Here is a 14,066-nt window from a genome sequence, read left to right as displayed (position 1 = left end):
GCCCAATAATTGGTTTAATTGGGTCGTCCGCCTCTGCAGGTCGGATTTGAGATCACACATGCGCCTGTGGGAAAGGCACGCTGCAGCGGGTTGACAGTGGGGTCCCAACCCACTGTTTAAAAAAAATCAAATTTCCCACCCGACCCGCCACCAATTCCGCCCGCTGACCGCCCCCCCCAGAATATTCCGGCCATTGTGTTGATGGTGCTCCCATTATTAGGTATGGAATTCCAAGATTCTGACCCAACGACAATGAGGGAATGGCGTGTATGTTCAAGTCAGGATGGTGTGTGACTTGGAGGTGATGACGTTCCCATGACATTGGTAGCTCCTGTGCTCGATGGTAGGGATCATGGGGCTGGGAGATGCTGTTGAAGTGTTGCTGGTGAATTGCTGTAGTGCATCTTGTGGATGCTACCTAATATTGATATTGGGATTGGTTAACTAGATAACCAGTGTCATGAATCTTACCATTCATGTAGAACTGACTCATGAGATAACACTGGGCGGCCAGCTGGTGGCACTGTCCAAGGAAAGTATAAATACTCGGGTGTGGGCCCAGCTTGCTCAGGACGTTTTTGTAACCAGGAACTAGTGATGTAACTAGAACTCATGGTTGTGAAACAGTTGATTAAAGCCTTGTTTGATACTCAAACCAAGTGCTCAGTAGATTTCTTATGTCAACCAGCATCGACAGTATTTTGCTTTTGTGTTGGTTAGCTAGATGCCTAGGTTATATTTTGTTATTTTTTAAATTTTTGTCCTTTTTTTTCCTTCTCTCTGACAACATTCCCTTGTGGAGAGTTGAATCCATCTAAAACACATCACAATTTAGTATCTGAAAAACTAAGCAGCTTAAAATCAGATTGGTTTAATTTAAATTGGCAACGAGAGTTCATTTGGAACCGCATTCCTAATTTATAATTAAACCAATCAACTAAGTTGAGGATTCCGATGAAATATTGCAGTTTTCCTTCACACTGTCAACACTGTATCTGATTGAACTTACGGCAGAGGAATGGTGAAGGTTCAAAGGGAATGGTGAGCATGTTTGATTTATGATGGTAATTAAATCAAGTCTTCGGAGGCCCCGAAAGAGGAATTCATTCACACACACATAAACCAGGGCACCTTGAAAAGCTTTATAGCCAAACAGCTCATGTGCGACTGCTGACAGGCTGGCTCATTATTGCGCTGTTTGACGAACACAATAGCCAGTGGCGACTGGAATTTGTGAGATGGTGAACACAATTGCTGTCAAGCAGGGAATGGAAACCCTAAGCCGTTTTAAGACTGGAAAAGCCAGCTACTTTCAACACTTATGGGCTGAGGCTTAACGTAATACAATTAAATGAGGGAAGATTACTGTGGGGCACTAATGCATTGGTTGGCTGACATAAAGTACATTTGAACTTTCGAAAGATAACATCCTATTGTCTGGCTGAACGAAGGTGGATTTTTAGAATGTAACCCCCTCCCACTCATATCGCTGCATTCATCCTCGGACAGGATGGTTGAGGCATTCTAGCTTGTGAACATCTCTACTCCAATGATTTGGCCAAGACCAACATCCCAACTGAGGAATATTGAAATAAAAACAGAAAATGCTGGACGAACTCAGCAGCATCTGTGAAGAGAGAAACAGAGTTAACGTTTCAGGTCGATGACCTTTCGTCAGGAATATTGAGTTTGCTCATTCAAGTCTGGGTCCTGGCCATCAGGTTCTCCGACTGTGAGTCCGGTGTTTTGAAGCCAAATTGCCAATTTCTCATTCTCAATTATTCCCATATTTTTTCAGTCCACCTTGGTCTCCTGACTCTGCCCCCAAAAGGGCAGATGGGCTGCCTTTAGTGAACCCAGGAAGGATGGTCCTTTCTGACTCCCTCCCCTGCTCAACGTGACTTAGATTGGGAGCTTTCTTTCTTCCACTCCATGGCACTGAGCAATTCGTAGTGCCACAGCACGCCTCCCATCTAGAGCTACTCAACTTTGGTCCATCGCACAACACGGGCAATCGTGTGCCTGAGAAGCCCCGGAACTTTTAGGCATTGGAAGCAAAAATGAGCCAATGTCGGTTGTTCACCAGAGCATCATTTCTCAGTGAGCCGTTATTTTTATGCTATTTACGTTTGAAACAATTTCAGTTAATAATAACGTAAAACTGCAGGTTGAACATAAGGAGATATGGGCGTCACTGGCAAGGCCAGCATTTTATTGCCCATCCCTAGTTTCCCTCAAGAAGGTGGTGGTGAGCCGCCTTCTTGAACTGCTGCAGTCTGTGTGGTGAAGGTACTCCCACAGTGCTGTTAGGGAGGGAGCTCCAGGATTTTGACCCAGCGACGATGAAGGAATTGCAATATATTTCCAAGTCTTGATGGTGTGTGACTTGGAGGGGAACTTGGAGGTGGTGGTGTTCCCATGCGCCTGCTGCCCTTGTCCTTCAAGGTGGTGGAGGTCGCGGGTTTGGGAGGTGCTGCCGAAGAAGCCTTGGTGAGTTGCTGCAGTGCATCTTGTAGATGGTACACACTGCAGCCACGGTAAGCCGGTGGTGGAGGGAGTGAATGTTTAAGGTGATGGATGGGGTGCCAATCAAGCGGGCTGCTTTGTCCTGGATGGTGTCGAGCTTCTTGAGTGGCCCAGCTCAAGACTGCTTTTGGACAAAAGATTCTTCTCAGGCACAGAATCATGCTGGGTGAGGGGGCTGGGAGTCTCTTAAACTAGGAGGAGAATTAATTGATGAGAAATAACAAACAGTAGTATGACATTTCCGTGGCAACAAGAGCAGGTCAGAGGCTGGGTATTCTGTGGCGAGTGTCTCACCTCCTGACTCCCCAAAGCCTTTCCACCATCTACAAGGCATAAGTCAGGAGTGTGATGGAAGACACTCCACTTGCCTGGATGAGTGCAGCTCCAACAACACTCAAGAAGGTCGACATCATCCAGGACAAAGCGGCCCGCTTGATTGGCACCCAATCCACCACCTTAAACATCAACTCCCTCCACCACCGGCGCACTGTGGCTGCAGTGTGTACCATCTACAAGATGCACTGCAGCAACTCGCCAAGGCTTGTTCGGCAGCACCTCCCAAACCCGCAACCTCTTCCACCTAGAAGGACAAGGGCAGTAGACGCATGGGAACACCACCACCTCCAAGTTCCCCTCCAAGTCACACACCATCCTGACTTGGAAATATATCGCCTTCCTTCATCGTCGCTGGGTCAAAATCCTGGAACTCCCTCCCTAACAGCACTGTGGGAGCACCTTCACCACACGGACTGCAGCGGTTCAAGAAGGCGGCTCACCACCGCCTTCTCAAGGGGCAATTAGGGATGGGCAATCAATGCTGGCCTTGCCAGTGATGCCCACATCCCGTGAATGTATAACAAAAAAAGTAGAGCAGCTACTGTGGCACTAAGCTGTACAGAGGAGAAAAGGTTTGATCCCCGATCTGCGTGCTGAGTTAACTGGTCTCAGCTGAGGCAGCAGGGGGTGCAACAGTCGACCTCATAAGGAAGAAAAGAAAAATCACCATGAGCCCCACACTGCCTGATTGCTACGTGGCGCCCCTTGATCGAAATGTATGTGTCAGATGAGAACAGGATGGGGTTGGGCTGCCACTGCTCTCGAGGTTAAGTAGCCTGTCGATACTCTGTTAAGGTTCTCTCTTGAAGTGTGGCCACGTGGGTGGGTACCAGAGAACTGCCAGTTTATCGAACTGTATCCCAACAATACATAGAAGGTGCAGCACAGAAACAGGCCATTCGTCCCAGCGGGTCTATGCCGGTGTTTGTGCTCCACACGAGCCTCCTCCCACCCTACTTCCTCTCACCCTATCAGCATATCCTTCTATTCCTTTCTCCCTCGTGTGTTAATCTAGCTTCCCCTAGATAAATATAGCGACCTTTTATTGGCATGAGAAAAGGGTTAAAACTGGGTTCTCCCGCCACCCAACCCCCCTCCGAAAAAAACCTATCAGTAGCCCACATAGTACCACTCGACAAATACAGCTGCCCTCCAAGGACACCCCCTTTTTATATTATCTCTGTTCGCAGCTGTATAATGGATTTGTGTTGAACTCTATTTCACCCGCATCTTTCGACCCTCCTGCAGCTTAACTGTCGGGCACCAGAATTCATAGCTCTTCTAAGTGGCAATTTAATTAAATATCTGTACAGCTGTGCAGGAGCCGACAATTACTGCACAGACCGCCTTACAGGCTGGATACTGTGGAACGGTGCACTTCGTGCTTAGGAGATCAACGCCCTAAGTTCTGATTTGTAACTGGCCTCTTGTTTAGCACCAATTGGAATATCCAATTAAAGCTGATAAGCAAAAGCCTCCACTGTCCAATTTGACACCCTGCACCTTTCCTGGGAACAAAGATTCACGTGTGACCTTAGGCCAAGTTCTAAAGGATGGCCACTTGATCCCAATAAACTTGAACAAAAATATCGCGACCTCTTAGTTATCATTAGTGGAGATGCTGTTATATGGATCACATGTGGTTGGGTTAAAGAGAGGCAGCACGTTAGCTTACGTTGTTAAACGACTCGGCCTAGCTGTGATCCCTACAGGTCCTCATTGTGTAAAGTCGCGTAACATCAACACGCATTTCTATAGCGCCTTTGACATAGGAAAACATTCCAAGGCGCTTCCCAGGAACGTAGTCAGACAAAATGTGACACCGAGCCAAAGAACGAGACATTAGGTGACGAAAAGCTTGGTCAAAGAGGTCGCCATTGCCACACATTACGAACGGCCACTTGGGTGAGGTGCGCAAGGGTGGCTCGTATCCATGGAACCGTGTTAGGCTGAATCTTTAGGAAAAGAATGGATAAAAATTGGAGGCAGTTGGAAAGTACTGAAGGAAAAAAATTCAAGCTCCGAAACTCCTGGGCCGAGGGGGGTGGGAGGGGTCACATCGCGGGAGTTACAAATAGGGCATGTGGGCAGGAAGTCCAGTTCAGCCGAGCCTCTGCCCCTTTTTTCACATCTCAATTATCCGGAAGTGGGGTTGCGGGTGAGGGACACACCTTGCATCTGTCTCCATCCCCGCACCCCTGCCTCCTCACCCCACCCCCCAACCACCACAGGCAGACATCACTGGAAGAGGTGGCACTTGGCCCCAGTGCTGTGTATGCTTGCATCAGATCCTGGTCGAAGTGGGGCCTGTACCTTCACGAAACGCCAATGCCTTAACGGTGGCCGATGGCAAAGTGATCGGGCGCTGCTGGGAAGGAGGCATTTATAGAATCACTTAAATTTTCTTAGCTTTCTCCAACGAGGATGGACGTATATCACAGCAGTAAGGTGTAGCTGGTAAATCCCTTCCCTCCTGCACACCACCCCCGCCCCCCAACCCCACCTCTGCTAGGACAGATACCCCAGTACCACCAGAGATAGTGCCGGCCTCACCCCTCTCTGTAAATGAGCATGATACCAGGTTATGGGGTGGGGTCAGGATTACGGCAAACTTGAGGCTGAAAGTGCCATTTCTGGTGGTGGGGCGGGGCCCAGGAATTTCAGGGCCCCCATTGTTGATTTAGTTGATGTTTAGATATTTAAAATAAACCCCAAGTCTTCTTGATGTTTGCATTTTGTAAATCAGGGTGCAAAGGGGGAGCTGCCCTCACTGAAGGGGTACTCGGCCTAAAGTACCTCAGTATAGGGGTACAGAGGTTGATGCATGGTACTGTCATTATGATGAACATATGGGGGGGGAAATTCAGTCGCGCCCTACTTTTAGCGCCCCAAAAAAGTTAGCACCCCCATGCCCGAAATTCACTGGTAGCACCCCAAGAGGGAGAAACATAGAAACATAGAAGATAGGAGCAGGAGTAGGCCATTCGGCCCCTTGAGCCTGCTCCACCATTCAATGCGATCATGGCTGATCATCCAAATTCGGTACCCTGTCCCTGTCTTCTCCCTATATCCCTTGATCCCCTTAGCCTTAAGAAATATATCTAACTCCTTCTTGAATATATTTAATGAATTGGCCTCAACTGCCTTGTGTGGTAGAGAATTCCACAGGTTCACCACTCTCTGGGTGAAGAAATTCATCATCATCTCAGTCCTAAATGGCTTACCCCTTATCCTTAGACTGTGACCCCTGGTTCTGGACTTCCCCGCCATCGGGAACAGCCTTCCTGCATCTACTCTGTCTAGTCCTGTTAGAATTTTATAAGTTTCAATGAGATCCCCTCTCATTCTTCTAAACTCTAGCGAATATAAGTCTAATCGACCCAGTCTCTCTTCATACGTCATTCCTGCCATCCCAGCTATCAGTCTGGTGAATCTTCACTGCACTCCCTCCATGGCAAGAACATCCTCCTCAGATAAGGTGACCAAAACTGCACACAATACTCAAGGTGTGGTCTCACCAAGGCCCTGTACAACTGCAGGGAGGTGGTACTGCAGGCTTTCATCCCCTTATTAAAGGGGAGGGGCCTTGCGCAGCGTGACCCGGGGCTCAGCTGGGTCACCAGGGATCGCAGTGCCGTTAAAAAGCCCGGCACTCAAGATGAGTGCCAGGCTCACGGAGTGCAGCCGGCACCCCGCGGGGAGGCTGCATAGGAGGCCAGGGACAGCAACGGGGGCAGATACTGGCAGGCGGCCAGCAACAAAAATGGCTGCCCGGCAGCTCCCCTTTAAATATCGCCGCCCCAGCCGTACGTACACCCCCCTGACCCTGTTGGTCTTAGCGTCCGGTGGTAAGTCAGAGGGCACTACTGAACTTCGCGGCCGGGGTGCTGCGCACGGCAATGACGTGGCGCAGCGCCGCGGGGCGCTACCGGTTACCGCCGCTGCTAACCTCCCACTGAATTTTGCAGGATGTGTTAGCAGCACCGCGCCCGGGTGCTAGTTGTTTTGTGTCCCCCGTTAGTGCTCTCTTAGGGCGCTAACGGTACGCGCAAAGCATCCGAATTTGGCCCCCACGATGTCCAATGTGCGCTCAATAAATCAGTTCAAAAAGAAAGACTTGAAAGATTTGAATTTATACAGTGCCTTACACGAGCTTAGGACGTCCCAAAGTGCTTTACAGCCAATGAAATACTTTTGAAGTGTAGCCGCTGTTATAATGTAGTAAAGCAAGAAGCAAACCTCTTCATGGAGGGCAAGAGGAGGTTGACGTAATAAAACTCACTACACACTTGGTTTGAGCATAAAGCAAGGCTTTAATCAACTTGTTTCAGAACATGGAAGTCTAGTTGTATTTCACTAGCTCCTTGTCTTTACAAAATGTCCCTGGAAAGCTGGGCCCACGCCCGAGTATTTATACTCCTTGGACGGCACCACCAGCTGGCCGTCCAGCATTATTTCATAAGTAGTTTCTTGATGAGATTTATAACAGAGGTGCCCTTATTACCAGGATGTGGCACGGTGACCTTGTTACAGGAGTGCCAAAGGCAGGCAGAACTATAGGGAGCTTTACTCTGCATCAGACCAGATCTCTATTTTACATTTAGCTGACACTATACAGATCAGCCATGATCTAATTGAATGGTGCAACAGGCTCGAGGGGCTGAATGGCCTCCTCCTGTTCCTGTGATGGGGGGAGGGGTAGTCTTACGAGACTGCGTTGCCAGTGGAGAGCCTCACCCACACATAGGGCCCATTGGACATTTGAGTGTGCCCTGCCCACAAATTCCTGCCCAGTATGCATTTGTAGAGCGCGGAGAAACATTGCATTCAGCAGCACCCACACCCCTCGAGGTGATGAACACGCAATACAAATTCAGAATTGCTCATTACCGGCCTAGTAAAAACTATTTCGAGCGATCATTGAAACATTCACAGCTTTAAATTGGATTCAAACAAACCTTCTTCTTATTAATTATCTTGTCAAACAAATACAGCATTATAAACTTTACCAGAATACTTTCATATTAAATATTTAGGAAACCTTTGCTCCTTATCTACATAATCCAGCCAGAGCCCTATAAAACAAATGGAGTGCAATGGCATGATGAGATTGGCAGATCCCAGTTACATAGAGCGCGTTTAGACTCCGTGATCACTCTTACCTCTGACCGGAGCACAAGCAAGCATAGAATAGGCACCGTTCCTATGCAATAGCCTCGCTATAACTTTGCCTCTTCGCATTTAATACTATAGTATCGGTGTGTGAGTGAGACCAAAGCATGGCATCAGCTGACATTCTTAAAAGCAAGCAGGACCGCACTGGCTTCAGAACTGGGGAGAGGTGCACGAGAACTTGGACTTCTCGTGTCCGACGCTGACCATTATTAGAGGAAGCTTGTTTTAATGACCGGCTTGAAAGCCTGTGAGTGGGTAGGTTGATGGCGTACAACTGGCAGATCAGAAGAACACAGGATCTTGTGCCAAGACATGAATTAGGACACAGAACAGAGTGAATCCTTCAGCGTGGAGAGATTGTATGGAGCATTGCGCCAACGGTAAACGGTTCGCAAACTCACAAGCAGTGTTAACAAACGTGACTTTTGCACAAGTGAGAGAGTCCCAGTCAGGTGCTGCCTTTTTGACTCACTTCCCCTAACTTTTCCACTTCTAGCTAAGTGTCCCCCGACCTCCTTGTAAAGCCTTGGAATATTTTATTACAACAAGCACTTTCTAGTGGGTTTATCATTTGCATGCCCTTTTAAAGGTTTCTGGAGAGTGTCTCATTATTAAGTTTGTAAGTAAATACTCGAAGGGGAAACATTTGCAGGGCTGTGGGGAAAGAGCAGGGGACTGGGACTAATTGAATAGCTCTTTAAAAGAGCCAGTACAGGCACGATGGGCTGAATGGCCTAAGAACATAACAATTAGGAACAGGAGTAGGTCATATGGTCCCTCGAGCCTGCTCCTCCATTCAATAAGATCATGGCCGCCTTCTGTGCGGTATGATTCTATGATCTTAAGTGCCTCTTATTTTAATTGCCATAGATTGGTACCTCTGGCGCACATTATATGTGTGGAGATGGGTTCGGTGTTATCGGTATGGCGTTGGTGTGTCTGATAGGGAGTAGGTAGTTTTCGCATTGTGCACTTGTGGTTGTCAGTGAGTAATTGTATTTTAATATGAGTAGCTGTGAATAGATACTGGCAATATTAAAGAAACAAAGACAGAGCACGAGAGAGAGAGACTTTTTGCTCCAAACAGACACTTGCACAGTAATAGAAATGAACCTGTCAAAAAGAGAGAGGAAGTCAAAGATTGAATGTGTTAGAAAATATAAATAAATGGGATTTAATCAGTGAACTCTCCCTGAGCCTTTGGGTGATTGGATGTGAAACGAGTGTATCACTGATAGATGGACTGATGCCAGCAGTGTTTGTAAGTGTTAGAATTATCTAAAAGTGGTGCGACTCAGGAGGATAATCGATTGGCTAATTTGCCCAGGTTGTCTTCCTGGCAGCTGTTAATTATTTCCTCAATCCCAATCTGTAGAAACCTTTTTGCTGTAAAGAGAGTCCTCACTTTATCAGTTTGTTGTAAGATTGTCAGAAAGTCGTCAGTTCCTGATGGCTGACTAAGAAGGATCCACTGGTGTTTGCCCCCTCGCATTGTCCATTTGTCGGCAACTCGCAGTAAGATGCCACAAAGACTTTCCTGTTGTACAAGTCCTTGTGCACTTTTAATTGCACTGGGAGATCTTCTGAAGCGTAAAGAGGTTCCATATTGGTTGATGTGCTCCACCTGATGGCCCCGTGTGAAAAGATATTGGTTAGTGCAGGGCAAAGCAATAGAGATCAGAAGGTCCAAGATTTGATCTTCATTCTGTACTGAGAAAGCTGATCCCAGTTGGGGTAGCAATTGAAATACTACAATTGGCTCAACGCCCCTCGGCTATGGAAGAGAAGAATTTCAAATCAACCAGGGTTCCCCCTCCCTTCCCGATTACTATTGAGTGACTGGAAAGCGCATCCATGTTGAGGGAGGACAGAATTAAGCTCAGTTGTGATGCCATCGATAGTTGATTAGCTGGCTGGCACTGTCGAGGCACGCGCGTGAAGAATGACCACTTGGGTGAGAGACCGAAGGCCAGTGGATCTGCTCCCTAGTATGGGCCAGTACCTGCAGGAGGGGATGGGGAGAGAATGGGGAGGGGTTGGGGGGGTGGTGGCGAAGTATGGAGATTTAAACCTTAAATATAGCACAGCTGTTCCGACAGGTTCCACAGAAGGTGTAAATTAGGTTGCAAACTGCTGAAAGTGCAGCATTTGAACAGCAAAGTGTTCGCATAATAGGATCAAGACATACGTTTATTGGGAATAACAACAGAAAACGCTGGAAAAACTGAGCAGGCCAGGCAACATCCGTGGAGAGAGAAACAGAGTCAACATTTCAGGTCTTGTCCTCACCTTTCACCCCACCAGCCTCCACATTCAACGGATCATCCTCCGCCATCTGAAACGTTAACTCTGTTTCTCTCTCCACGGATGTTGCCTGGCCTGCTGAGTTTTTCTAGCGTTTTCTGTAGTTATTTCGGATTTCCAGCATCCGCAGTATTTTGCTATCGTACGTTTATTGGGTTTTACAATGAAAATGGATTGGGTGCAAAGAGGTAATCTAACCCAGTACTTAAATGGAAGTGTAAATGGAATAAACAATGCAGGGAGTCTGCTATAACCCGCTCCTGAAACCGCCACTGAAATGTAATAGTGTGCAAAGTGTATCACTGCTTTTACCCACGACACCATTGTGACAGGTACGACTCTTGGGGCGGATCTTGACTTTGTGCGATGACGGTAGTGAGTTGGCAGCCCACTTTACGTCTCTCCTGATTTGTTATCACCCATTCTACACTATCGCACAAAGTCTTTTCTGACTCTTTCCCCCTCCTCTGCAAAAAAAAAAGATTTGCCAAATATGTTTACATCAATTCGATGTCTTATACCAGAAACAGTGATTTATTGGCAAGGCCGCTGAAAATAAATCATGGCATGCAAGCCCCAAAACATTGGCAGAACTCCCAGAGTCTTGTAATAAAAATCAAAAATGTAACTTCTTCAGTCGCCATAATAAGGCAGTGGCTCCGATTATTAGGCATTCACTTCAGTGCGGTGTAACAAAAACCAGAAAATGTCATCTTGAAAGGATTTTTCCTCTTCCTCAAAATGTAACTTGGTTCGTTTTCTTAGTACGTGCCTGTTACTGCAGGCACACTTGGTGAGTTTAAACGGTTTGCGATATGTTTCTGGCACTCTTGTCCACATTCGGATGTCTGCACCTACTGTCATCTCACTTTATAAGGTACCATTCCCTTCTTTTTCCCTTCCCTCTGTCTGCTTGTTGGCTCAAGTCAGAACCTTGACCAGTTCCTTCTATTCCCTTCGATATTGGGGCTGATTGTCCAAATGAGCCCAGAGCCCCTCCCGCTGGGAGTGCAAGTGGCGGACATGGTCCCCACAATATTATGGGGTGGAGGGGGGATTTCCCGCCATGTGCTCTGACAGGGGACGCTCCACAGCAGGAGCGCATACTCAGAAAATCGGGGCCTATCATTACAGTAGCCGGTGATTATTGCTGAAACCTATCTTTGTGTACCTCTGACTCCTCCATCTTTATGTATCGTTACCAGTTTCTCTCCTGCTCCCTGCACTCGTTCATCCACCATCTCTCTGTCCACAGTCTCAGCCCCTGATTGCTGCCCTATCGCTTTATCCTTACCGCAATAGAAACTATCCACAAATCTCACCATTAAATCTCTTACTATCCTACAACAGCAACTTGCATTTATACAGCGCCTTTAATGTAGTAAAACGTCCCAAGCCGCTTCACAGGAGCGATTATCAAACAAAATTTGACACCGAGCCTCGTAAGGAGATATAAGGACAGAGAGGTAGGTTTTAATGATCGTCTTAAAGGAGGAGAGAGAGGTAGAGAGGTGGAGAGGTGTAGGGAGGAAATTCCAGAGGTTAGAGCCTAGGCAGTTGAAGGCACGGCTGCCAATAGTGGAGCGATGAAAATTGGGGATGCGCAAGAGGCCAGAATTGGAGGAGTGCAGATATCTCAGAGGGTTGTAGGGCTGTAGGCGGTTACAGAGATAGGGAGGGGCGTGGCCTTGGAGGGAATTTGAAAACAAGGATGAGAATTTTAAAATTGAGGCGTTGCCAGACGTATGTAAGTCAGTGAGCACAGGGGTGATGGGTGACCAGGACCAGGTGCGAGTTAGGATACGGGCTGCAGAGTTTTGCTCCCATAACCTCTCTTTTCCTTCTCACTGTTGTGTGAATGACACACCTAGTTGGTCTACACAGCGGTGCTGTTGGTGTACCTGGTGATGCTGGTGCTCGGGCTGATCGTGGTAGGATTCTGAGGACCAAGGTGAGAGAGTATAAAGTGCACCCATGCTGATGGCAGGCGAAGTAGAGATGATGTGATCTGTCAATGGTGGGAGAGGTAATGAGATCAGATTGGATGGAGATTTGTGTAAAGACTTGCAGCATTCTGAATCTGTAGTGGAAATGCAGTTTAGAGAAGCGAGTGGCTAAGGGAACATTTCTCAATTAGCTGGGACTTTGACTTGACATTTGAAGCTGTCAACTCATCAGCTGATTCAAGGGCAAGTGGCCTCCCACCTCAGCTTCACAGGCGAAGTCTAGGCACAGCGGGAAACCAGTGGCGACCTGTCAAATTCAAAAAGCTGGGGAAAAAAGCATTATTAAGTGGCTGTAAACAAGCCACTAATGATTTTCATTGTCTCCCTCGCCACTGCCTGCCGGATCTGCTCAGCGCTGGCAGACCCGACATCTGGAAATGCAGGTGTGTGCGTTTTGACAGCAGGTTCCCCACCCGCTGTCAATCATTTTAAATTTAACAGCTGACCTGCCACCCATCCCGTCTGCTGAGTGCCGGAAAAATTCCAGCGTATGTCATTCTATGTAAGTATTTTCTACAGCATAAAGGTATGGGACCTCAGAATATTGTAGTCCTTTATTTAATCACTGCATTCCCTGGACCCCCTCCCCCTCTTTCTAAAACAGTATCTCCATGCTTTCCTTGCAAAAACTGCGGACCTTTTATAGGTTTATAAATCCTACCAGAGTCACAAGAGCATCAATCGTGCAGTTGAGCCATTGAGAGAAAATACATCTTGGGAAAATTTTGCATTTTCGCCAAATGCAGTCATCTTTTCTAAACATGCAGTGCTCTTCTGTAAATCAAAGTCATACGACAGCAGATCTCTCGGACGACTCCTAAGTGTGGTTCGGGGGCTGAACAAGGGGGGGGTTGGTGGAAGAAACATTTTGGCTGGTTGGAGACTTGCTGTGCAGTCAGCTCTGCAGTGCAGTAACAGTGACCGCTTTTCAATAACCTGTTTTCCAGGGGCCTGGGCCAGAAGTGGAACGGGGGTGATTAAGAAGGACGGGAGCCAGCTCACCTGGTCATACATCGCTCCACAGCTAGGCTACTGGGCGGCAGCCATGTTTCCTTTAAGCCAAGGTAAGCTGGGTGAGTTTGTCTAAATCCTGCTTTTAATGAACAAAGACGGAAGTTGCTGCATCAGTGAGCAGATCAGGAACCAGTTATTGATTTCTGAGCGGTTCTTGGGGTCGGACCCGATCGTCGTACGGAGCTCAATTTGCATTTAAAACGCTTCCTGTGAATTTATTTAACAAGTGTTCGATTCCCGAGTCGGGCCGCCGCGTTCTGAAAGTGAACCGCAGGATCTCTTGCTTCATTTATCAGGGGTAGGTTTACTGGAGCATGGGGAGCTTAACAAAAGTGAGTCAGATGTACAGAAGGTCACTCAGACATCAGGCAAAAAATAAATCCAAAAGCTGCATTGTGAAAGTTTTGGGCTCAATAAGAAAGAAAGTCTTGCATTTCTGTAGCGCCTTTCACAGACTCAGGACATCCCAAAGTCCTTTACAGCCAATGAAGTACTTTTTGGAGTGTAGTCACTGTTGTAATTTAGGAAACGTGGAAGCCAAGTTGCGCACAGCAAGCTCCCACAAACAGCAATGTGATAATGACCAGATTATCTGTTTTTAGTGATGTTGCTCGAGCGATAAATATTGGTCAGGACACCGGGGAGAACTCCCCTGCTCTTCTTCGAAATAGTGCCATGGGATCTTTTACATGCACCTGAGAAGAC

General features: G+C 47.4%; 1 protein-coding gene across 4 annotated transcripts in view; it reads left to right on the top strand.

Moving 5' to 3' along the window:
- Positions 1 to 14,066, top strand: part of fam171a2a (family with sequence similarity 171 member A2a) — a 405,278-nt gene that overhangs the window by 352,704 nt on the left and 38,508 nt on the right. For all 4 annotated transcript variants that reach the window (XR_015073442.1, XM_085966228.1, XM_085966229.1 and 1 more), the window contains exon 6: positions 13,295 to 13,411. Coding sequence is in view for 3 of the 4 variants with exons in the window: in XM_085966228.1 (XP_085822354.1) it covers positions 13,295 to 13,411 (117 nt within the window). In the remaining variant the exon portion in view is untranslated. The remainder of the gene's footprint in view (positions 1 to 13,294; positions 13,412 to 14,066) is intronic.

Source organism: Somniosus microcephalus, chromosome 24 (assembly GCF_052327205.1).
Source record: "Somniosus microcephalus isolate GS21.2 chromosome 24, FLI_Smic_1.0, whole genome shotgun sequence".
NCBI classification, from domain to species: Eukaryota; Metazoa; Chordata; class Chondrichthyes; order Squaliformes; family Somniosidae; genus Somniosus; species Somniosus microcephalus.
Note: the sequence above shows the minus strand (reverse complement) of the source record. Positions and strands in the feature narration are given on the sequence as shown.